The sequence below is a fragment of the Rosa rugosa genome, chromosome 7 (genome assembly GCF_958449725.1).
Source record: "Rosa rugosa chromosome 7, drRosRugo1.1, whole genome shotgun sequence".
Classification (NCBI taxonomy): Eukaryota; Viridiplantae; Streptophyta; class Magnoliopsida; order Rosales; family Rosaceae; genus Rosa; species Rosa rugosa.
In genome coordinates this window covers 7,278,617-7,303,594 of record NC_084826.1, presented here as the reverse complement: position 1 = coordinate 7,303,594, position 24,978 = coordinate 7,278,617, and the positions used below count along the sequence as shown (strand labels likewise).

General features: G+C 37.3%; 3 protein-coding genes and 1 long non-coding RNA gene across 6 annotated transcripts; 1 reads left to right on the top strand and 3 right to left on the bottom strand.

Annotated features, from left to right (window-relative positions):
• The first annotated feature begins 686 nt into the window (after window positions 1-686).
• On the top strand, window positions 687-4,523 carry LOC133723855 (uncharacterized). Its single transcript, XM_062150721.1, has 13 exons — window positions 687-1,133; window positions 1,275-1,319; window positions 1,402-1,464; window positions 1,563-1,625; window positions 1,717-1,779; window positions 1,895-1,957; window positions 2,104-2,166; window positions 2,321-2,383; window positions 2,508-2,570; window positions 2,837-2,896; window positions 3,143-3,280; window positions 3,546-3,641; window positions 3,831-4,523. The coding sequence occupies exons 1-13, from the start codon at window positions 891-893 to the stop codon at window positions 4,323-4,325; spliced, it is 1,518 nt and encodes a 505-aa protein (XP_062006705.1). The 5' UTR covers window positions 687-890; the 3' UTR covers window positions 4,326-4,523.
• LOC133723857 (uncharacterized) lies at window positions 4,447-7,379 on the bottom strand. Of its 2 annotated transcripts, XR_009853312.1 has the most exons (5): window positions 7,025-7,379; window positions 6,824-6,864; window positions 4,950-5,433; window positions 4,747-4,837; window positions 4,447-4,659 (listed from the first exon to the last, which is right to left on the bottom strand). It is a non-coding gene; the product is annotated as an uncharacterized LOC133723857 (long non-coding RNA). The 2 variants fall into 2 exon arrangements; XR_009853311.1 differs by having other exon boundaries at window positions 4,447-4,837; window positions 7,025-7,377.
• Window positions 7,380-7,738: 359 nt separating this feature from the next.
• LOC133723853 (probable inactive receptor kinase At5g58300) lies at window positions 7,739-11,608 on the bottom strand. 2 transcript variants are annotated; one of them, XM_062150717.1, is made up of 4 exons: window positions 11,346-11,608; window positions 11,072-11,214; window positions 8,766-10,108; window positions 7,739-8,536 (listed from the first exon to the last, which is right to left on the bottom strand). In XM_062150717.1, the coding sequence occupies exons 3-4, from the start codon at window positions 10,036-10,038 to the stop codon at window positions 7,908-7,910; spliced, it is 1,902 nt and encodes a 633-aa protein (XP_062006701.1). In that variant the 5' UTR covers window positions 10,039-10,108; window positions 11,072-11,214; window positions 11,346-11,608; the 3' UTR covers window positions 7,739-7,907. The 2 variants fall into 2 exon arrangements, with proteins under 2 accessions (XP_062006701.1, XP_062006702.1); XM_062150718.1 differs by having other exon boundaries at window positions 11,353-11,608.
• A 3,047-nt stretch (window positions 11,609-14,655) lies between these two features.
• On the bottom strand, window positions 14,656-18,657 carry LOC133723854 (uncharacterized). Its single transcript, XM_062150719.1, has 5 exons — window positions 18,112-18,657; window positions 17,689-17,800; window positions 16,678-16,801; window positions 15,614-16,531; window positions 14,656-15,222 (listed from the first exon to the last, which is right to left on the bottom strand). The coding sequence occupies exons 1-5, from the start codon at window positions 18,314-18,316 to the stop codon at window positions 14,815-14,817; spliced, it is 1,767 nt and encodes a 588-aa protein (XP_062006703.1). The 5' UTR covers window positions 18,317-18,657; the 3' UTR covers window positions 14,656-14,814.
• Between the last annotated feature and the right edge of the window lie 6,321 nt (window positions 18,658-24,978).

Sequence of the window (24,978 nt, the reverse complement as noted above, 5' to 3'; positions counted from 1 at the left end):
CGTTGATGCTTTCTTATCCGTTACTTTTTTTCTTTTTTACCATTCTAACTAATATTAAGATCAAAAGTAAAGTTAGTACATACGTAAGTATCTACTACTAGGTTGATTGTTTGAATTAGATCTTTATAAACCAACAGAAAGAAGTGAATATTCAAATCCAAGATAAACTCAAGAGGACAAAATTCGGAACTAAAGAAAGAATATCACTCTATTAATTAGAATTAAGAGAACAATGCATCAAACATCCATAATCTTGCAAAACAATATAATACATTTTTTTTTGTCCTCCATGTACGAGCAAGTAATCGTAAAATAAAACAAAGATATTCATTACCATTGGTTTTGCAGAATAAAATCAAACAATCATGTACTAGTAGAATTTGTTTCGTGCCACAAAATCCAAATTCCAGTGGCGCATATCACGCTTTCCCATTTTCAACGGACCCCGTCCCCCGATCACATGCTTTCTGGTCCCACGGTCAACATTCTCTTTCCGCAACAGGTAACTCCGTCGGAACTCAGTTACCCGCTTCCGTCAAACTTTCTTTAACAGTCCAACGCAATCGTCACAATTCTCGCCTACAATCGACCCCATTCCAAGAACCTCTATTCACCAATCCAAAACCACCACGTCACCTCACCTAAATGGTTTTGATCCCGTGCTACCTTCTATTCTATGAAACTCCATTAGATGCAAGAAAACGTCGTCGTAACGCAAAGAGAAATGAGAAATCCAGTCCTTTCGTTCCCGGCTTTTCCTGAAACGCAATATTAAATTCCGAGTGAGGATTCGGATTTTGGATCTGTCCGAACGAACGAACGAACGAGTTGAGTTGGCTTCATTGTGTGGCGGCGGCGAAAGAGGCTGAGGGATACCGGAGGCAGTAAAAATGGAGGCGGAGGACAAGAAGAAGAAGAAGAGGAACAAGAATAAGAAGAAGAACAACAAGGCCACCGACGATGTCCCCGTCGCGGAGAACAGCAGCCAAGTTTCATCGTCCGCCGCCGCCGCCGATACTATTTCAGAAGATGTCCAGATTTCCGGCAACGGTCAAGTTTCAGAGGCCGCTGATAATGCTGTGCAATGTGTAGATGCGAATCCGATTAGGCATGAGAATGGCACCGAACAACGTGTACGTTAGGATTTTGATTCCGTTTATTGATATTAATCTCTGAGCATTCGAGTTTCGATTGGATCGATTACAAATTTATCAGGATTTGGATTTGTGTTTGTGATATTCAAATATTTGAGTCTTTTTTTTTTTTTTGTGCAGTCGTTATTAGCTGAATCTGAGGAAAGGCATTGGCTTCAAAAAGAGGTAAGTCTGCAAATTAGCCTAATTAATTTTTTTTTGTTTCGAGTTTTACATGTTTAGCGAAGAGTAACCATAGTTTTTGTAGGCTAAGTTGGAAGAAATGGTCAAGCAATTAGAAGAAGAAAAAGACTTGCAAATGCACAAGGAGGTAAATTATTGTAATTAACTCTGAGAATAATACAAGATTAGTGAACATGTTTTGCATTTCAATTGGTTTTAACCTTGTCGTGTTACTTTGTTAATCAGGCTACATTAGAGGGTACTATTAAGCAATTACATAATGAAAAGGATTCACTTATACAGAAAGAGGTACTCTATTTTGCTATGAACTTTAAGATAGTTATCTATTTTGCATGCGTTTTCAGACATTTCATATTGAATGTGTATATTTCTTCTCTAGGCTACGTTAGAAGGTACGATAAAACTATTACGGGATGAAAAAGATGCACATATGCAGAAAGAGGTACTATATTTTACTTTCACATTCAAATGCCTGAGTGAGATGGTGTCCATCAACATTTTCAGGTGTGCATTCTTTGTGTGACATTTGGTATTGGTTTTCTGTATATCTTCTTCAGGCTACGTTAGAAGATACAATAAAACTATTACGGGAGGAAACTGATTCACACATTCATAAAGAGGTAATATTATAGCCAAGATGATAAGCTGACAATGAGTTGGTGCACATTTATTTTGGATTGCGCTCTATCACATCTTATATTGCAAATATGGAATCCTATGCTTCATATATTTTCAGGATTACCTTATTTGATTGAATCACTTGCAGGCCATCCTACAGAAGGAAATTGTACAATTACGGAGTGAAACAAATTCCTGGCTTCAAAAGGAGGTAATATGACTTGGATCATAAGGCTATTTTGGGCACCATTAGTTTTTTATTCACAAGCATGCTTGTAATTATGGTTACTCTAGATTTTTGTGCAACCTTGTCCTAAACAAAACTGCAAACTAGTGGATTTGGTGCTAAGGTGTGTTAGTTGCAGGTTGGGTTGGAGGAGAACATCAGTCGACTAGTAGCCGAAAAGTCCACTTTGGAATCTGAAGAGGTTACCCTTTCTCCTCTTCCCCATTTTTTATTGTGTAATCCCATAACTAATGATAGTCTGGCCTACCTTGATGCCCTTCATTCCTATTTTGCTTCTGCCAAACTTACTGTAAATTGTTGCACAGGCAAGCTTACAGGAAAAGATTAAACATTTACAGAGTGATAGAGATACCTGGATTCTAAAGGAGGTAATTACTTTGTATTTTTCTTTTTGTTTGGTATTGATAATTATAATGTATTAAAACTAGGAATTCAGTTGAGCCATAAACTTTTTGCATGTATTTCTTTCTTATCAACACCTGAAAAGTACTAGAAGTTTTTTTTCTTGTTCTTATAAAAAGAAACAAATAATTTGAGAATAACATGATTGATTTGATACATAAATTTTATGTATATGTGTCCTTTACATTTCGTTTCAGAGACTTCTTTTTCCCTGAGCATGTATTTCTTGCAGGATTCATTTAAAGAAATGATAGCAACTCAGACAGATAATATCGCTAGACTACGAGCACAGGTATGTAGCTTGAATGGTCCAAATAATTTACTATTTTGGTCACTTCAAATTAAATGGGTTTTTGTTCTACCAGATTTCTACATGCTACCTACTTTATTGAGTAAAGAGGAATTTGTTTATTGCTTTGCTTCTCTTATATCCTGTAACATATGTTTGTATTGAGTCTGTCTGTTCTCCTTATATCTGTCACAAGCAGTGCACAGAGTCCTTTCTTCTGATATGGAAATTAAAGCCAAAGCATGGCAGGTGTTGGAATTGGAGCAATCCAGGAATAATCTTGTACAAGAAAACCAACAGCTGATGGGAAATTTATCTAGTCTAGAGTTGCAAATTAAGGATCTTGAGAGTGTTTCTTCTAATCGCTCATCAGTTGAAGGTGCAAAGGTGAGCTTCCTTTTGCTTACCAGAATGGCCAAATTTATTGTTGTCTTTTATGAATAATGAGGAATACTGTTTTATGTGTTTTCTAAAGGACAATATGTACAACGACATTGAAAATTTTTATTCAATAATAACATATGTTTCAGTTTTGGCAGGAGTAGTAATTGTTTTTGGTGAAGGTTTCTTTCTGTTGTTGATTTCTTTACAATTTACTATCAAAGAAAGTGAAAAGGAAAAAGTGTCTTAGTTATTCTCAATGTTAATGCAGCATACTTCAGAACGTGAAGATCTGAACTCGCAAATTGAAGCAGCATGTGCACTGGTTGAGAAATTAATTACAGAGAATGCAGACCTTGTTGAAAAGGTGAAGAGCTTCCCCTCCATGATTTCTACAGTAGTAATGTGTACTACTGCTGTCACTGGAGGCAAACATATCTTTCATGCAATTGTGTTGTATGCTGAGCCTTTGAGTGATCAGATTATAGCTGTTTCTATTAGGCTCTAATGTGGCTGATTAGCACTCTGTTTTTTTATGCACTATGATGTTATGTAGGTGAACGAGTTGTATGTTGAACTTGAACGGCATAGTGTAAAAGATGAGCTTCCTTCAACTACAACATTTAATACAACAGTTGTACCAGTTGAAACTCTTGGTACCATCAATCCCATGTCCAGATCTGGTGAGGATATGTCTACATCTGGCCAGAAGCTTTATTCATCAGAAGTTGTGCCGCTCAAAGAGGAGATACATTATAATGGTAACATGGATTCCCAGCAGGCTGCTTCACTGCAAGGTAATGGTAATTTGGATATTCAGCATCCTGAATCAGTTCCAAATTCACCCATATCGTATGAATCCAGTGAAAGTGAAATTGTGCAAATTCCTTTGGACACTGATGAAGTTCAGGATCTAGAGTTGCAGTCAGCCAGAGAGGTTAAAAACGAAGCTGTCTCTCTTACAGATGCTCCCCTAATTGGTGCACCTTTCCGGTTAGTGTCGTTTGTTGCTAGATATGTCAGCGGTGCAGACTTGGTTAACAAAAGTTAGTACTAACTCTAGCGTTTAGCTTTTTACATTGCCATGGAACAGGGGCATAAACCCATATTTTTGTTGAAAGAATGTAATTATGTTTAGAGATCAAGGCGGGCCTTTTATACTGCCCCATTAATTGTTAAACTATCGGAAAATGTAATTCTTATATTGAAGAAACAACTCAAAAGGAAAGACTTGAAATTTCGTAGTTGACTAGCAATAGCTGCCCGCGCTTTGCTGCGGGATCTAGTGTTATTAATGAATTAGAAGTCTTGATTGAGGTAAAGAAGACCTCAGCATCAGTTAAAGCCAAGTTGGAAAGAGAGAGGTTGATCCAAATTTGAGATAACTGAATGAAATAGTTTTGGATCAAAATTTTAGTTAATCGATCCAAGAATTGATCATTAAGAGGTAGAATCAGGAATGCATGTTTTACATGAATCTTGCTGATATCTGTAATCTCGTTTGGCAGGAGAAAAGTTGAACCCTCAGCCTTGGTGAAGAACATGTTGTTGATATGGAATTATCTGTAACGCAATGAATCAAATTAGTATAATTCGAATCATAAATATCGAGATATAAAACTTTGAGAATTAAATCGCAAAGTTCTGTATGAAAACATCTTATTGCAATACTTACAGTGGCAGTATAAAACCTTGAGAAGGATAGAATTTGGAATGTGTTCAGCCAGCTGATAGATTTGAACGTTTAATAGTGATTGTGTACAAAATAGTGAAATCACATACTGGTATAAAAAAAACTCTCAGTTATTTTGTTTGATACTGAAATCATGTATTGAAAAAAGATATACCTGGATCATTTAATAGTGATTGTATAAGAAAGTGTAACAGTAAGCAAGGATCATAATAAGTAGAGTGATAAAGTGATATACCTGGGGTACATATTCAGCACGGCCTGGGATCACAGGCCGCTAAACACCAAGAAAAATAGGTCATGAGCAGAATAAAACATCTCAAATTTTATATTTGAATAAAAAACGAAGATCAAAATAAGAAAAACTGAAGGGTTATACTTGAATGCACACAAATGATGATAACAATACTAAACAGCAGAATAAGGAACAGCGGCAAACCAATGATATGGAAACTTTTTCGCATCAAATCTGTAAAAAATAAACAAAATGCATATGAAGATATAGACTAATGTAACATACAAAATGTTTTATATTACTTTCTCTTGCTTTTCTTTCCTTCTATTACTTCTCTAAGAAAGCTTAGATATTCAAACTCCAGTTTTTTTTTTTTTTTTTAAAGAACAAACACCAGGGGCCATTAATCTAACTTATTAATTTTTTTAAAAAAAAGGAAAAAAAATTACAATGCTAAACAGAACAAATTATCAATATGTAACACCAAAAAAAGGCAAACAAAAAATTACACTGCTAAAAAAACAAACAAAACTGAAGATACTTTATCTTATCAAAATAAATTTACTAAATTCAGATCATCTGTTGGTTGAAGTGGAGAGAGATACATAAGTTTATGGATAGTGCTGATCACTCAAAAAATTATATTCTACATTTAGTCGGGAGATTATCCTCATATGGACAACCAAATTGGTTCAGGCACTACTCTCCAATTATAGAAAGCATAAAGAAAGCAAAACAAACTATGAGGAAGTTGCTATTATCTATCATAGATTCATACACACATGTTGCCTTAGTTCAGTAATATTAGTCGCCTCAGTTCAACAACATCAGAGGTAGATTTCCGTGGAAGCAAAAGGAACTATATAATAGGGATAAAACTCTGCGCTAAAAAGCTATATCTTTTAACATTTTCTCCAAAGTATAATAAATTTCACATATCCCAAGTACCCCAACATTTTCTTCAAACTACCCACATACTCAAGAAAATGCTTTGTACTGTATTCTATTCTTTTGACCAACTAAATTCACTTACCCCTTTATTGGCTCTCCTACCCTGTTCTTTATAAGAGAAGTTTTAGATACTTCACAAACATAGAAGATGAAACAAATACTAAAGGGTTATTAGGGAAAGGATTCATTGTTTGCTCCTAAAGTGTTTACCGCTATTTAAACCGATATATATCCACAGAGAAAATCAATAAAAATGTACTCCTTCTGAAACTGGTATAACAATATTCAGTAAGAGAACAACCTTGACAGAGGAGAAATACCATATAGATTGATTTGATTTTGAAGCAAATATATATCTACTTTGAGGTTGGCAAGAAATTAAAGAAAAGAAAAGAAATTTGTATATACAGTGATGTTCATCAACAACTTAAAACACAATGTAATTTAGACACGAAACAACAAAAAAGAACACCTATTCTGCATTCTTCACATAAGGAATTTTCCTATCATTGAAGATTTTGAATCCCTACAAATTCAGTATATTATATACAATATTCAAGGAGGTAACTTTAAGGACAAAGTTTGCCAAGATAGAAAAACACTCTATTAAAGGTCTAACATGCTTGCTAAAAGATATCAGAACAGATATAGAACTTCGAGTTTCAAGTATTACCTTGATCGATCCTTTCCTTGATAAGTAAACGAACACAGTCCCTTGAAATCAAACAAAAAAAAAAAAGGAAATTTAATCACCTTAATCAAAACAGTCTCATTACACCCAAAAAAAAAAAAAAAACACATACTGTGCAAACTTTAAACTCAGCAACCTACTAAACAGAACTAAATAAACTCAAATACTGTTTAAAGAACTAACCGCTGAGATGATGAGGTGACAATCCCCTTCCCTGAATCTCTCTCTCTCTCTCTCTCTCTCTCTCTCTCTCTATTTCACTCTAAAGATTTGGCTCAGTAACTCAGTAGAAGGGTGTACACTGGTGGGCTACGATTATTTGCTTGATGGATTTCTGCACTTTCTGTGGCAACCTGAAACAATCACCGAATTTTGGTATATATAGAGGCTCCATGCTCTATTCGATAGAGGCTTCTAGATGTTGATAGAGGGCTTTGTCGGTGGAATAGGTCGGCGTAAATAGAGGTTTCCAGATTTCCAGATAGAGGCTTCCAGATTTGCAGGTCGGTATACATGAATCCAAAAGCAAGGGCAAAAGCGACTTTTCAAGACCTTATGAATAGTAGTAACAGTACCCACCCAAACCGGCCTTTCGTATATAGTATAATTTCCATCTCTCAACTTTTTTAGCGCTCAGTTTTTAGGGTTTGGCACTTGGAATCACAGTTGACTTGCGCCAACAAAATTGTGCAATGGTAAAATCTTCAATAGTAGCATTTCATTGTGACCATGACATGTTATCTTAGTAACCAAACAATTAAGTACATGTGTTTACAAGAACGCATCATGTGAATGCTGAAGGATGAACAGTTATATAAAGACTAAAGGATTGCTCAATCGATTCAGAGTCATAATTGTTTGGAAACTTCTTTGCATGCTAATCACGAATTCACAATAGGAAAAAATAGACGCTATAAGCTTTTACAGAAGAGGGCTCTACAAAGAATCACAAATTGGGGAATATATGACAGTTAGAAAAGGATTCATGAATTGCTTGGCTCATGCATGCTGGTGCTGAGTTTTATGTCTCTAGGACAGAAGTTTCAGAATAGTGATGCCAGGGCAGTCATGGAGTCTGAGTATTTGAGCTCTTGGACTTGTTATCGTCTGACGAAGGTCGGTTCTCAGAATCCGGTGGCCTGATATCCTCGATCATCTTAACAACTTCCTCCATAGTAGGCCTCAGGTCCGGTACAGTTTGCACACATGCCATTGCTATTTGAAGCATCTGTACCAACTCTTCTTCAATATTTTGAAACCTCATTAGCTCTACATCAAACACCTCTGCTGTCCATTCCTCTCGAACAACAGACTGTACCCACCTTGGAAGATCCACAACATCATCACGCCCTGGTGACTGGACTGGTGCTTTACCTGTGAGCATCTCCAGGAGCAGGACACCAAAACTATAAACATCAGATTTTTGGAATGATTTTCGAGCTTCAATCACCTCAGGAGCTCGATAGCCTACACTTCTGGAAGGTATAGTTGCAAAGTTCATAAGAGGAGTTAGGCCAAAGTCTGAGATACAGCCATTAAGGTCCTGGGTGATGAGGATGTTGGAGGACTTGATGTTGCCATGGATGAATTTCCCTCCACCAGACGAGTGGATATGAGCAAGACCTTTTGCACTTCCAAGGGCAATCTTAAGTCTAGTTTCCCAGTCCGGTCCATTATGTACACTATCCCTGTTTCCTGTTGAAGGGACAGAATATAAAGGAGAGAATTTATATTTTGCACATATTTGTTACAGTAACAAGCACCATGAAAAGTAAAATCAATACCTAAATACCTACTATAATTCCTATTTGAAACTAAAAAGATATCTCAACTTTCTATACCATAGCATCCTTATTATATCTTCATGCTAAAAGCAAAATTCAAAGAAGTGAAAAGAGAAAGAATTTGATGAAATGGAGCATACCATGCAATAATGCGGCAAAGCTACCAGCTGCAATGTAGTCATAAACCAGGAGCTTTTCATCTTTGGAGTAGTAATAAGCACGAAGAGGAACAACATTTGAGTGCTGACTAATCCTCCCGGCATTCTCCATTAGCTGTTCAAATTCCCTTTTCCCCACAACAACTTCTTTCATTCTTTTCACAACCACTGTTGTCCCCTCCTCCAGGATGGCCTTGTAAGTAGTCCCATAACTCCCCTTTCCTAGCACTTCAGCCGAAGCTCTTAGTAAATCCTCAAGATCAAAATTATAAGAACTGCCTTCAAAGAAGACCAGTTTGTTCTTCTCAGCCTCTTGCACCCCACTTCCGAAGTCCTCCTTTGGCTGCTCACTCCTTCCACCTTTTGTTTTCACTACAGCACCATCTTTGCGGGTTTTCCTCTTCAAACAGCACAGCACCATTACTAGAACTGAGAGAAACAACACTGCAAAACCACCACATGCAATGGCAATGATAGCCCCAACACTTAGTTTCATCTTAGATCCTTTTTTTGGTTTGGAGGGGCCTGCTGAGCCTGGTAGTTGATGATTAGGGGATGGAGAAGGTGAGGGAGTGATTGAAGCACACTGTTTTAGTGGTGGCCCACATAACATCGAGTTTCCTTCAAAGGAAGAAGTGGGGAATTTTTTAAAGGGAGGAGGAATTGAACCATTAAGGTGGTTGTAGCTTAAATTCAAATGCTTAAGCCTTGGAGTTTTGATATCAGGAACAGGTCCACTGAGGGAATTGTTCTGGAGGTTCAGCCCATTGAGATGTGTTAAATTTTGGATTGTGGCTGGAATGCTGCCAGTGAGGGAGTTGGAAGACAAATCAAGTACGGTGAGGTTGGGAGGCAGAGAAGAGGGAATACTACCTGTAAAATTGTTGTCGTGAAGGTATATGTAGCGCAAGGAAGGAAGGGCAAAAATATCTGATGGAAGACTCCCACTAAGGCGGTTTGAGTGAAGGCTAAGGATCATGAGAGCATCCAGCTTGCCAAGAGTGTGTGATGGAATTGGACCATAGAGTCCAACACCAGGGAGTCGAACAGCAAGCACACGTGTGCCATTCAAGGTACAGTTGATGCCAACCCAAGAATTGCAGACTGACATAGTAGTATCCCAGTTAACTTTTCGGCCATGAGGAACAACTGAAATGAAGTCGAGAAGGGCTTGTTTGTCTGAACTGAGATCAGCTATGGTTTGGCAAAGGAATGAGAGAATAAGAACTGTTGCACAAACTAGATATGGCTTCATTTAGTATTGGTTTTTGATAGATCAGCTAAGGACTCAAACTGTGAGGGTGATCTCAGAAGCCTCTCTTCCCCTGCAAAACAACAGAAGGCTTAAGAATATTTCTCTTGGTCATTTCTGCAACTTAAAAGTAGTGAGCAAATGTGGCTAAACATTAAAAGAAAATGAAGATTCTATTGCACATATGCTTCACTGTCACTGTAAGTAACCTATGAAACTAACAATTAGATAGTTTACTCCTATTTAGAATAAGTCTCTTCAAATGTCCCTAAATATCAATTTCCATATTTTCCTAGGATCCTATGGGAAGAAATGGAAAAGGCAGTAACAACTTTGCCACCAGGAAGGCCTCAAAAGAGATGCCAAAAATAAAGTTCAACAGTTAGAAGTATCAAGAAAGTATTTAACCTAATCCAATCTTGAATAGAAACCCAAATCATCATAAAGAAATTTGCTAAAGAATTAAAGGAAAGGCAAAAGCAAAGTTCTTTTTCCACTAAAGAGAAAGCAAAAGGCTTTAAAGCAATGCCATAAATACTGAAAGAATTCCTTTTTCAGCTTTCTTAAATTCATCCTTAATGGCCCAGATAGAGTCCACTAACTTGTTCATCATCCATTACCAAAAAAAAAAAAAAATACATAAAATTGTTCACATGCAAAGAAAGCTGTAATATAAGCGCTTAGATCTAAAGCCATCATTTTATCCACGAAGAAATTAACAATTCCATTTACCAAATTAAACTAATCTTCATTTCTTCTCTTATAATCAAACAATTGCTTCCCTTAGTTGACTTACAAAGAAACACAGGAAACAAAAAATTGAGCAGGCAAGAAGGGAATAAGATCGATAGAGCAAATATCAAAGTAGCTATGAAGTAAATCTCTGAAATTTTCATCAACAAAGCTCACAATTTCTCCATGTTTCCACAACAGAAACTTCTAGCTTGAACAGACACAATGCAAATCAAAACCCACCAACAAAACATCAAAATTCAAACAAGAACCCGAAATTGAAGAAGGGGAGCGGAGAACTGACCATCACATCCGGCGCCGAATCCGAAAGCGAAAGCTGGAAATGCGGGAGTGGTTCGGAGCTGAGGAAATTAGTGAGAGTGTACGTGTTTAATGCTTGTGGAAGTTGTAGGTGAGCTTTAACGGCATTTCTTCACAATCACGCAGCTACAAAAAAAGGTCAAAAACAAAAAGGGTAGCTACCCCTAGTAAGGTTGAAGAAGATTCGGAAGCAGCAGAAGTACTTACTCACTCACACAGTCACACACACACAGAGAGAGAGAGAGAGTTGAACGCACTGCTTACTGGCTACTGGTATTAACTGTTTAAGCTTCTCCGTGAAGCTAACGTAGTGGGTATTAATTTGTTTTTACACGCGGATCTCGATGATGAGGGTGACTGCCCCTTCCTTCCTTCCTTGTTTCTTTCTTTACAGTTCTTCGATTTTCATGGCAATGTTTCTCTTTCTCTTTACAAAGTTTCGAGCTTGAGGTTGAAGTTATAGGCTTTATTTTACGGGGTGTCTGCAAATCAGAGGGGTCAGCGAAATGAAATGAAGCCGTGTATTTGTTTGCTAATTTTGAATTTGGTGGTTTTTAGTTTTTAGTTTATCCTTTATTGCTAAACGGTTCGCTTGGATTTTCCCGTTGGAGGATAAATTTAATTACCAACGTCTCCCAAATTTTAATTATCTTTTTCTTTTTCTTCAAAGAGTGAAATGGGTTCATTTGATATCAAAACTTTATTACTGATCGAGTGTGTAACCAAAAAAAAAAAGTTACACTCTATTACTGTGTCGAGATCTGCAGTATAGAATTCAATGTTGTGTTGACATGCGTTGTGTTTTCAGTTCTGTCAACATTTGTGTTAAATTGTAATTGCTTCGAATTTAAAGTGATGGGACTAAAAGTCTGAATCTATGAGTTAATGACGAATTTAGAATAAAGATAGTCACAATTAAAATGATTGTGAAATGATAAATTCAAATTTAGGTGACCAATTTAATAATGTACACTCATATTTAGTTGTTTCTGGATGAGAATATTGATAAAGACTTTGGAGCATTACTATGCCTCTACTTTAGAATCCAAGAACCAAGAGACGATAAATAATCTTGTTTTACTAGTTTAGAATGTGAATGATTCAGTATTTACTTTGAGAAAATCCACATTTTAGGCAACCGACTCATGAAAACAAAAAGAAAAGCCGACCTAGTTTTTGACTAAAATCACGTGATGTTACTTACAAATTCTAAAGGGAGCCTGATATTAGCCAAGAATTAATGGATGCAATGATGCATGGACCAAATGGTCCAACATTATGACCAAAAAAGAAAATGGTCCAGCATAGTATAAAAGCCAAACCATATTTCATTGCTTTTTTGGACAATGAAAAACAAGTTTTTACTGAACCAACAAATGTGAATTGAAAGGAAAAGAGTGAACTACACACTGAATTTGGCAAAGAAGAAAAAGTAATTGGTCTTTTTCTTTGGTGAAAGCCAATGACTGTGATTTGGCACAGCCTATGTGTGTTCATTACGTGTCTTGTTATCATCTACATGTATTTGAGTAAGCAATAAATTAGAGGGTTGCTTAGGGTGGTCGAATGAGATTTACTTTGCACTAATTAACCATTACCATTCAAGGACACAAGAGGTGGTTGAGTTAAAGGAATACTTATTTGGTAATGAATCATGAGTTAACTCATAAGTCACTCCTAAAACATTACTTTCAGCAGAATTTTCTTCTGTAAAATATAGAGCTATAAGAGAAGTTTTAGTGACGGATTCAAGGAATTAGGAATGTCACAGGTGTCAATCACCTTGTAAACTTTTGGTCAACAACTAAAATGATCGGTAATTTCATAAACTTTGCTGTGTCTTTAGAAGCGAGTTAAAACAAAAAATCGTGACTAACACAAAGTGTTCGATGAATTACTCGATAAACAATAAAAGTAGAGGATAATATCGGATTGGATATTTCATTTCTTTCTGCATATAAAATTGAGAACATAATGTGATACTTGATATGCATGGACAAAATGCTTTTGGAAGTTAACAAAGTGACGAATATACTGTTAAATTTACCCAAAAAGAGACAAACTACAGAGTCATATACCTAGCTAGCTACTTCTTAACTGCCTTTTTTTGAAATTGAAGTTGATTGCATTAGATCAACAGCCAAAGGCTAAAGTCTACAAAGTTTACATAAGCCATCCGGCAAGAAAATCCGAACTACCTATCTAAACCAAAGCAAACTCTTAAGAATCACTGGGACGCTCACATTTAAGCGAGCCTATACAAGAATAGAACAAACCTCGCCTCCTACGGAAAGGAAATCATTCAATTAGCCATAACTTGTCAATCATGCAATTGTGGTACAAACTAGAAACTAGAAACGTCATAGAAGACTCATAGAAGCTTGTCCCCGCTCACATAGGCTCATACCCAACAGAAATAAATTAGTAAATAACAAGCTCCTTCCCTTTCGAGTTGGAGCTCATACCAGCAGATACCCTCTTCACTTTCTCCTTCTTGGAGGTTTTTTTCATATAGTCCAAAGTCTTCTGCCCCATCAGCCTGAAGTTGAGCCCAGGCCCAGAGAGTCAGGCCCAAACCCAAGCCCACAAGTCTTCTTAATTGCCTTATTCTTGTAACAGTTGTGGAATTCTAGAATGATGGGAGATAGAAACAAATTCCATAGACTACTATCGTTTTCAATCCAGAAAACATGACTTGGATTTTTCATAGAAATAGTTTTCATTGGAATGTTGAATTTTCCATCTTAATATTTGAAGCAAATGCATGATGCTAGACTGAAAATGGTAAGGCCATCAAAATCCAGGAGTTGCTATCGTATTGAATATGAAACGCTGAGAGAGAAATATCAAAGAGGTCCCCCTACTTTTCTTCTAGTGTGGTTTGGACTTGTGGACTGTTAGGGTATTCTGGATACGATGCCATCATCATATATTCATAGACAGACCGAGTCTCTGGTCTTATGGCTTCTTTAATCTATACCCAACATGCTAATTGACCTTTGATGTTGAACTTTTCAACTGATTGTTTAGTCCATTTCGAGACTGGTTTCTTAAGCAGATTGGACTCCAAAAGGATGTAAACGGCCTATTTGTCTCCAGTTGTTAATGTATGTTCGAGGATTAAACCTTGGGGTTAGTGGTGACGGAGGGTGAGACAATGAGTTGGAACTAAGAGGGGTCGTGTGAGGTCCTCAAGTACAAACAATGAAAGGTATGGGTGAGGCATTTCCCTACTCTTCTTCCTAGAGTTGCCAGATAACTCTTTCGGCGCTCTACTTATATAGGCTTTCCAACTAGAGCTATCACTGTAACAAAGACATTAATCTTAACCAGAACAATATTATTAGATTCATGGTGGACAATCCAGTTTCTTCCTTTTAGGAATAAAAGACTGCTGAAACCAAGCCTGAGAAGAAAGACAAAAACTAAACGCAACGCCTCATCAAAATACTAATCCAAGTCATGGTAGTTACTCCAGACACCAGAAAAGCTCTTAAAACTTGCTAGACACGTAGATGAAGCATATAATCATACATGAAATTCATTGGGGGACCATTTCTGCTCAGCTATTTCTAAACATAGAAGACCAACAATAAATTCATTGATTTCACTGCAGAAGGCAAGTACTACTATCTTTTACATGCTTCCTGTTTTGAGTGATTCATCCATATAAAAGAACCCATATAATCTAAGGGAAACAATAAACACCACTCACTAATCAGGATGTTATAAGAGGCCGAAAGGTTCAGGCAGATGCTCAAATCCATTATCAAAGATGGGTCCTTCATCCAATTTATCATCCAAACTGTGTAGCCAGTTTGTATTCTTCAGGTCTTCTTTGAGCAATATTGCATCATAGCGAGAGCTCTCATAGATGTCCACATCAGTCAGTTTTGCAGAATACCGTCCACCCCCATTTGCTGCAGTTCCATTTTCTACAGGCCTACTCATGTTGTTCCCATTCTCGTAAACAACTCCATTACTTCTGGATTGCAGGCCTCCATTCATGTTCACTGATGCTGATGAACTCAATGTGCAAACAGACTGGGTCTTGGGAGTTCCAGACCGTATGCTTTGGGGGAAGAGGGTGCTGCCTGAAAGTTGGCGACTGTTTCCTGTTCCATTCTTAATATCCTACATCAGATAGCAGATCAGTCATTAGAATCTATTGCATGAATAAATTATACAAGAAAGCTGTTGAATAAATTTAACAAAGCAGTTCTATTTCTTTCTATTGAACTATTTGTAACACACTAGACAAACTCTTCTAGTGCTCACATGGTGTATGAAGTTGTTAGCTAGGTTCAGACCACATAACAATGATTATGTGGATATAATATGATAACAGTGATAAAACGACAACACTAAGAATATCATTAAGTACGTGCTTTTCTGGAATAAACTGGTTAAATGAGAGTCTCCTTCAGCAGTTCAAACAACTCCTTACATGATGGTCCTGACCAAAAAGTTTCTGTCACAATCAAAAACTTCATTCATATGATGTTAAGGAAGAGCATATACATACCATATGCCGGATTGCCATATCGAGCGATTTCTTCGAGATATTCCTCCCAAATCCACTGTTGTCCGTAGCTGGTGTTGATGAAGTCTTCACAGGCTTCCGCATGCCCAGGTCAGGGAGATGTTGGGCCTTTCTAGGCTCAGGAACATCATGGTGCCCATTAGAAAGTACACGGCTTCTTCCAGGGGCCTCTGTGAGTCTTCCCCTTGAAACAATGGGTGATGACTGTCTTCTTGGCACAACCACGGCAGCTGGGGTTTCTAATTTTCCCTTCACTACTACAGCAGCACCAGGCCGAGACCTACCAGCAGAAATTGGCCTGTCTGGTAAGGTTGTTCTAAGGTTTGGCGGTGTATCAAGAGGAAAATCATGTGGAACAATGGGCTGTGGTGGGGGGCGGACGCGTGGGCTAGGGGAGCTTGGTCGGGATGTCGGTGCTGGATTGCGCCCATTTGAAAGACGGCCAGCTGAAGGTGAAGGACTTGATGCTATAGACAAAGAAGGCAACGAATGCCGACGAGTGGGGGTAGATGGACGAGAAGGTGTTCGAGCAGCTGGTGAACTCAAGTTTGCAGGAATCTGTGGCCTAGAACTAGGAGTGGATGGTCTTGAGCTTGCCACTGACCGAGGTCTCTCAATGGAAGAGCTAGTCAGAACATTACGGGTTCTAGAAGGAGTTGAGGGTCTTGATAGTGATGCGCGAGAGGTTGGAGTGGAAGGTCTTGCCGTAGATGGGGAGCGGGTAATGGGGGATGATGGTCTACTGTAAGACGAAACTGAAGCTGAGCTCGTGTTAAGGAAATTGGAGGATCTGTTTGAGGAATAGTTGGTATACTGTGATGAAGAGATTGAAGAGCGAGTCACTGAACTGCTTCTAGCTGGTCTTGATGAATGGTTACTCTCAGATTGTGAAACTGAAAGCTGAAACAGAGACATAAGACAAGAAAATAATTAAGTACATTTTCTAAACTCTACAACATAAAATATTGTTCATTTAAAGAAGTCTATCTAATATCTAACCCGAAACTCACATGGAACATGGATACAGTCAATTCAGAAAGACATACCCTTGAAGGCTTGGCTGAGGAAGTTGATCGATTTAAAGCACTGCTTCTTGCAGCAGCTAGGGTTGGTTGAGATTCACTTCCATCTGATGAAGGGAAAAGTGGAGTTTCTGGTGGAGTGAGAAGCCTGATGACAAAAAGTTGAAAAAAGAAGAAGTCAGAAATATGTAGTTTTATTGAATACCAATTTAACTTCATACAGAATTCTCCAATTTAGCAATTCAAGCATGAACTAAATGTATCAAATTCTTGTTCACTTGAGTTTAGGCAAACATTTCAAGAAAAGAAAACAACAAGAGTCTAGCACAGTAGCAGGCACATTTGAACTAATCAGGCTAATACAAACCAATTAGACTAAGCATAACTGAACTAACATGACACAAGTTTATATTGAGCAGGGAGACACTTCTTTCAGTCTATTTATTAAAGGATGCTTACACTATGGTTTGAGGTATCTCTCACAGTAATTTCCTCACCAAGGTGATTTACCTACCTCTCACACGCCTTCATGAGAACATATCTATCTTTTCAGCGACTGACTTTTCTTCTTCTACTTCCCATTTCAAATGTTTCACAATTTTTTTGTAACCTTATAAGTCTAATACTTGACAACATTACCACAGCTTGACAGAGATGTAAATGAGATTCTGAAATGCTGACAATACAAAATGCACTCAGAGTCTAAAAGTCCATAAAATCTATCTTCTTTCGTTTTTGGATATTCTCTACTGGATACTTCACTCAATCAATTTCAATGTGATTCTCAGCCTGATGCTTTTCTTGCCTTGTCCTGCTCAATTCTGCAGATTCAGCTATCAGAAAAGCCGTCATCACTAGTTGATTCTCTATTGGCATATTTTAGAAAGACACTATTCTGAATCCCACAACTCCAAAATAAACATACCTCCCATGATACACATCAGAGATGAAGAAAATGGATGTGAAAAGTGTTTATGAATTAAAATACAAACAGAAAATGATAAAAGCAAAAGCGTTAAAGATTGAGACTTTTACCAGTCATAATCATGCTTTCCACCACCATCTGCAGATGACAACAGATCATCGATCCCAGTCCTCCCTCCCACTTTGCCCGATCCAACTGACAGTCTCCCCAATTTCACCGAAACTATTCGCACAATCAAATCACACTAATCAAAATCAATCTCAATCTCAAATCACATACTATCAAACACAGGTCAAGAAGATCGAATTAAACGCCACCGTTTTGATCGTTTAAGCGGTGATCAAAACTTGGAAGTCATTTTCGGTTAAAATATCCCCCTGAATCCATTGGATGCCGACAAATCGGCGGGTAATTCTCACAAAATGACCGAATTGCCCTCCATACCGGACAATCAATAGCGCAAACGGGCAAGGGCAATTCTGTAAAGTACAATACAACAGCACGAGGAATGAAATAACGTGAAAGATTATTACCGTCGGAGGAGTCATCGGAGGAAGCGACGGAGAGAGTGCGGCGGCTCTTGGAGAAGAGATCCAAGCTACTGCTCTCGTCATGGTGCTCCTGCTTCATACTCGAAGACAGCGCAGGGAGATTCAAACTGCCGCCTCGCCGGTGGTTCTGCGACGCCGGAAAATTCCTCCCGCCGACCAGAGACTCCCTCACATTCCGGTTCATCATTTGCCAGACTGAATCCTCTACACTCCAATCCTCAATGCCGCGAGGGACGCCATTGCTCTCTGCTTCGAGTGAGATTCAGAGAGAGAGAGAGAGTGCGGAGGAACACAGCGAGCTAGTCATTGAGAGCTAGCTAGCTTGTTGGATTATTTTGATAATGGTGTAATTCTTTAGCTTTTACATCATGTATGGAAGGAAGAGAGAGAGAGAGAGGTTTTGAGATCTGTTGGGGAAATGGGAAGTTAAGATCCGTGCTTTTCTGTGTTTTTAGTTTTGATTTGTTTATGTGTGAAGGGAAGCAAACAGTGAGGGAGTGAAAGAGAAGCATTCAGCACAGAAATATTATTACAAACTCTGGGTCTCTGCGTCATTCAGCCTTCTTCTTCTTTTTTCTTTTTTTTCTTTTCTTTTATGTATTTCTATTTTTCATCCGTCGAATTTGGATAAAAAATTATGTTTAGGGCTTGAAAATTAGAAACATATAATACTCCGAAATACGGTGGACACTGTAATTTTAATTGCGAATTAAGTTTTACGAGTATAATTACTTGTAAAAGCGATTGTCAATTTAATGCAGAGGTCGGTTTGGTTCATCCTGTTCCCAAAATCAAGTTTAGATCGAGTATCCCTTAGCTTTTTTTCTTTGAGCAAATTTGGTTGTTAGAAGATAGATTTAGGCAAGAATCGATAAGTATTGGTACGTGTATGGTCTTTGATGGGGCGGGTCACTACATATTTGGATTTTTAGGCGTCTCTAGCATCCCATCGTTGAAATAACGTCGTCAGTATCAGTTGCTGACAGGGGCAGAGCTAAGTAGTGGGTTGTGTTAGTTTTGGACCAAAAGAAAAAAGAAATTCGGGTTAGTCGTTTCTTTGAAAATACTAGTTTTTCAAACTAATAACTGAGAGCGATCGAGTGACATAAAATCTATTTATAGAACTAGCATTGAAAGTTTAGCTTACCTAAACAATTTTTTTTCATTTCATTCTTATTTGCTGAATTACAAATTATGAATCAAAATAGTCGGCACAAAATCCACCCTAGTCTACGTTTAAGTGTTGGTACATGTATGGTCTTTGATGGGGCGGGTCACTACATATTTGGATTTTTAGGCGTCTCTAGCATCCCATCGTTGAAATAACATCGTCAGTATCAGTTGCTGACATGGACAGAGCTAAGTAGTGAGTTGTGTTAGTTTTGGACCAAAGAAAAAAGAAATCCGGGCTAGTCGTTTCTTTGAAAATACTAGTTTTTCAAACTTATAACTGAGACCGATCGAGTGACATAAAATCTATTTATAGAACTAGCATTGAAAAAAATCTATTTATAGAACTAGCATTGAAAGTTTAGCTTACCTAAACAATTTTTTTTTATTTCATTCTTATTTGCTGAATTACAAATTATGAATCAAAATAGTCGGCCCAAATCAAACTTGTCGACACAATCCACCCTAGTCTATGTTTTTTTTTTTTTTTTTTTTGACTCTGGACGACAATGTAACTCCCCACCCCACCCCTGATATCAGTGAGATTTGAACTCGTGACCTCCACAGTGTTAGTTAGTATACGTTGCTAATGCTTATCTCAAATCATTTTCCAATACTTCTGAATGTATAATCTTTTTTTTTTTTTCCATCTCTCAAACTGCCTTGGAAGTTTAATTAATTTCAAAGATTCTACTCGTAAAATGAAACCTAAAGTATAGGATATAATTTTGGCCTCAATAATGTAACACCGTGGCCAATAGGTGCTGGTTCTAATCCATATTCCTATGCTTTGGTGGCGTGTCAGAGATTGACGAGCACTTTTCACCATTGACGTAGGGCCATGTGTTCCGTCCTGAAACATGTGAGTGGACCAAATTGGCATTCACAAAATTATCAAACCAAAAAGAAAAGTAGGCACATGATTTAGTTGCACTTGTCATCATCGTCCTTTAACGTGTTACATGATTTTTGTGGCAACTCCACTTTTCCTAAATCCTAATCCTTATGTTATGTACTTATGTTAATAACTTCATGTATCACAAGCCTAACAGAAGCTCGATCTTGTTGTACAATCAAGCCGAGCCAAATTAATCTCAAAATTGAAAGATATCGAGTAAATTGAGTTGAGTTTGAGCTTACAAAAAAAGTTAATTCAAGCTTAAGCTCCTTAAGCAACTTAAGTATTTTGGGTGTGTCATGTAACGTTTTATGAAACTATTTTTGTAATACTGGATTGTAGAATGAAAACAGGGAATTAAATTACAAGTTTTTAAGATGTAAATACATGTTCGGTACAAGTATTTCGAAACTTGAAATATTAAAAACATATCTATCATTAAAAAAAAAAAAAAACGTATGTATAGCACTTAGTTTAGTTTTTCCTCAGTAATCATGAAAGATTGACTATTTTGTCTATATTGATTATAAATCTTTTATTGGTTGTTATGAGAAAAGAAACAAAGTATTGTGAAGGAGATTGAACAAGAAGAATCAAATCCCTCAATTTTGTTTATAAAAATATATCATATGAAGTTGCAAGCTCTTGAATCTTTAGTTCAAAAAGATAATTCAATCAAATATCTCAACCTTAGTTGTTAATTCCTCTTACCCATGAGATAATCCAATTATATTGAAGCATAAAATACCGAAGCTTTCACCCTAAATCATCTGTATAAATTAGATCTGACACGTGAAAGAGGGATTTTCTAAATCCTTCATTCTTCTCTACTGCATGATTCTGTAAGTTTCAATTGATTGAAAAAGACGAGGAAGAAGAAAGTTCAAACAGCAGATAAAGTAGATGAGATCATGAGAAGAGAGGATAGGTCTCAATGGAAATTGTGAGAAAGAAAGAGAGAAAGATCAAAATAGAGGAGAAGAGTTTGTGGATCTATGTGCTTACTTTCTCTAATTACAGGGCAGGTTGTTTTTAGGAAACAATGAAAACATCAAAAAGTAATTTTCCATATTTATTCATAGTTCCTGAATTGTTTACTAAAATTTGTTTTCCTTGTTTTTCAAATTTAATGCACCGAACGTAAATTACATAAGTTTTTGAATTCATAAAATAAAAAACAGTATCTAAGCTGATTTCGTTTATAAGTTTATCAACCTATAGGTTTTCTGTGGCGTAAGCGAACATTGGTAAAGTGTTACTTTTGTCTAATTCCTTTCCTTTTTAATAGTAACTTGAAAGTGTTTTGCTTCACTAAAAATCTTAGTAAAATCGAACTGCAAGCCATACATTTGATTACATGTAGTCATGTAGAGGTCCTACTTATATCAATCATATATCATTGGACCTACCTCACAAGACTTTCTTGATATTTGGTAATTGCACACCCTTCACGAAAGATCAACGAGTCACCCCCCAACCAACCAAAAAGACGAAAGGGAATTAGCTTCACAATTAGGTGGACTATAGTTATTTTGAGTAGGTGGGTTCAATTACCATTTGTAGTAGGATTTCGGTAACCCAAATGGAAAATTCGAAGTGTTTAATTGCCGAGATTTGACTAATTATATTTATAAAATGATGAATATTTAATTTCACATATGATTATGGTTAAAATTGTACGCTGTAGCAAAATCAATTTAGCACCAATTTGTAATATCTTTCTTTTTATCATGTACTAGATGGGAGCGTATTCGGTCAACCGACGGTGAATGTTAACTATTCAGTCAACCACCATTAAAATGGGTGATTCCAGTTGCATTGGTTTCGTCTCTATCTTGTCTATAACTTTCATAATTGGAGCCTAGTCTAAATATGAACAAAGAATGAGAAACTTACCTGGAATATTTTGGTCGAAAACCTTTTGAGGTAAATTTCTCCTTCATCGATCATATTTGGACTAGGCTCTAATTATGAAAGTTATAGATAAGATAGAGACGAAATCAACGCCACCGGAATCACCCGTTTTAGTGGTGGGTGACTGGTTAGTGAACGTCCACCATCAGTGGACTGAATAATTTTCTCTCTTTATAGATGACTTTAGAGAGTTTTTGAATTACAAAATATTGTTAGTGTGCGCAATGATAAGGTCACTTAGTTACATATTGTAAAATTTAAGTGACATAAGAGACTACCACAGTCACAAGGTTGTTAAACGAGAGTGGCAAAAGCCTAGGTTTCTGAATTAATGTTTTGATTCAAACATTAATCCTTGTTCGTTGAAATCTAAACGAAGTTATGATCAACCAATAGTTTATCATTATGTTTTCAATCAAATTCCTATTTTTTTTGTATTTGAATATGTGTTATAAAAGAAATTTATAGAATGAACAACTTCGATTATTGAATTATAAAATAGTAACCTGAAAATGCGGAGATTAACATTCTCGATCTCTTATTTATAGACGTGAATTCTACATTGGCCTGGTTGTTATAAAAACCTACACTGGTTTCTTTTATGAAAACTTACCTCATACTGATCATTTGATCAGTCTTTTGCCTATAAACCCATAAGCTCCCCATCTTCTTCTTCTTCTTCCATAATCTGCGTATGGTAGAGAGCAATACAGGAAAGGGACGGAGCACACTATACCAATACCATATCACAATCTATTGTCTGCACTTCCATAAAAGAACAAGCAATATATGATGTATCGCATTCTATTATCTGCTGTACTTGCCTGAGCTTTAATGTGGGAATGAGTGGCCCATTGCACCCAGATTTCTCCATTGGTTCCGGCCACCAGTTGATTGAGATATCAGAAGGATTATCACAATTCACAAAATCCCAATATCACTGGACCAAATGCGAAAACGATGCGTTCTGTTCTAGCTACGTATGTATGGACCAACATACGAGCACAGCAGCATAAGCCATGTGATGCCTTCTCAAATAAAAACATTCACAAAGATAGCTACTTGAATAAATTAAATTCACAACAACTGGCCGGAGAGCTCATGAACTAACAGCGACGTTTACGCCGATATTCTTGACTTGCACACCTCCGACCAAATAATAATTGCTTGTTTAATTCTAAGCTGTGAATTCATTAGTCTTTGAGAAGACCAAAGAAGTCCGCACCAAATTATTTGCGCTTACTTCTTTACTCTTGTTTGATTACTCTCTCGAATAACAGAGTTTGCATCTTAGCTTGCTTCGCTTTTAGTCCTCTTTGGCTTGGCGTCTTTGAGACAATTTGTAAAACACATCGCCTGACCACAAGTAAATGATGAGTTATTTTTTTAAATTTTCACGAGCACGTGCAAGAAAGAGCAAAATGCATGGAGCTATCGAGGCAACTTGAGGGAATTTTTTCACCTCTGACTCGCCTAAATTCATCTACCCCGACTGCACTAAGAGTAGGTCACTGCCGCTTTTTTGAAAGGTCTCCGACTGAGTTTTGACCCAGAAAGCAAAACACCTTCCAAAACTCATTTGAGTCATTTCCACCCATAAAAAACCAAGGGCTCGAGCCGAGACAAGAAACGTACCTAATTGCCAGCTTGACTTAATAAACAGTGTTCAAATTGGCACTTTGTCGGTAGGTTTTCACTCGTTCCTGCTCTAGAAAACCTGACTCAACAAGTAAAAAAAGACATAAAAAATACAGTAAACAGTGTTCTCATTAGAGACAGAACGGGTAAACGTGCTCTAAAATTTTTACATCTTTATAGAGCTTAATTTACAGGGACATTAGTCACATTACTATTGTGGCATTGCAATCACAGTCCCACAACCCCCCTGCTAGTCTTCCACAGTTCCAGTAGCAGTGTTGTTTCGTCGTCCATGTGCGAGCCATTAAGTAGCTGCATGATTCATATGTATACAATGCTGAAAATAAACCATCATGTGAATGAAGCGCTTGCAGTAGCCATGGCCATTAACTTCAAATCTAATTGGGTAGGAACACATTGTACAATGGATCTCATTAATCAGAATCACATGCCTTGGAACCCTGGACAAGTCAATGATCGAAGAAGGACAGCACTATCGCAGTTGAATATATAATGATTAGTCTTGTTGGAATGGAGCTACCTGCAGGTTCGGTGGTATCCATCTTCTTGTTATGTACATGTACATCTTATCCTGACCAAGAGTGAAAGAGAGCGATCTAAGACCACTCATGCAGTCATGCTAATCAAGCAAGCATCAGATATACATGTTTGTAATGCGCATGGGTTTTTCTGCCCAAAACGCAACGTCGCTTCCAGACTTCTTTCTTCCGGGGGAAAAAAGAAAAAAAAGGGTAGGAAGAAGCACAAAGTGTATCCGGGCAACCGGCAGACTATGTTGTAGGCCGGAGTGAGTGGAGTTTATCGCCCAGTACGGTCCCATTAATTTTTTTATGTAAAGTTAATTTATCAATTCATTTTTATTTTAGATGAAAGTAAAATGTTCGATGAAATGTCTCAATGAGATTGACGTAAATAATTTAAATGTATTTTTCTCGCACTGAAAGAAAAATTCTAAATTTGTAATACTGTTGATTGAGGGCGTTGGTACTAGCTAAGTAAGTCCATACCTCCGCGGCTCCACGGACTTACTTGTGTTGGATGCAATATAATTTTTGCGAATAGGTGGCCGGGAGGGGAGAAGATATGATGTTGTCAATGTTTCGGTTATCCCAAGCAATGAATAAAATCAGCTTTGATGATATAAGAACCCATTTGATCGACTCTTTCTTAAAAATATTTGTTTTTGGATATCTGTATTCTGAATTAGC

What these genes read in the sequence shown, in the direction of transcription:
- LOC133723855 (XM_062150721.1), top strand. Translation starts at nt 891, where the DNA reads ATGGAGGCGGAGGACAAGAAGAAGAAGAAGAGGAACAAGAATAAGAAG. An exon ending in GGCATTGGCTTCAAAAAGAG is followed by an intron (nt 1,320 to 1,401) that starts GTAAGTCTGCAA and finishes TAGTTTTTGTAG; the next exon opens with GCTAAGTTGGAAGAAATGGT. An exon ending in ATGCACATATGCAGAAAGAG is followed by an intron (nt 1,780 to 1,894) that starts GTACTATATTTT and finishes TATCTTCTTCAG; the next exon opens with GCTACGTTAGAAGATACAAT.
- LOC133723853 (XM_062150717.1), bottom strand. Translation starts at nt 10,038, where the DNA reads ATGAAGCCATATCTAGTTTGTGCAACAGTTCTTATTCTCTCATTCCTT. An exon ending in CTTTGCCGCATTATTGCATG is followed by an intron (nt 8,537 to 8,765) that starts GTATGCTCCATT and finishes TCCCTTCAACAG; the next exon opens with GAAACAGGGATAGTGTACAT.
- LOC133723854 (XM_062150719.1), bottom strand. Translation starts at nt 18,316, where the DNA reads ATGATGAACCGGAATGTGAGGGAGTCTCTGGTCGGCGGGAGGAATTTT. An exon ending in CTCCGATGACTCCTCCGACG is followed by an intron (nt 17,801 to 18,111) that starts GTAATAATCTTT and finishes TTGTGCGAATAG; the next exon opens with TTTCGGTGAAATTGGGGAGA. An exon ending in CCTCAGCCAAGCCTTCAAGG is followed by an intron (nt 16,532 to 16,677) that starts GTATGTCTTTCT and finishes TCTCTGTTTCAG; the next exon opens with CTTTCAGTTTCACAATCTGA.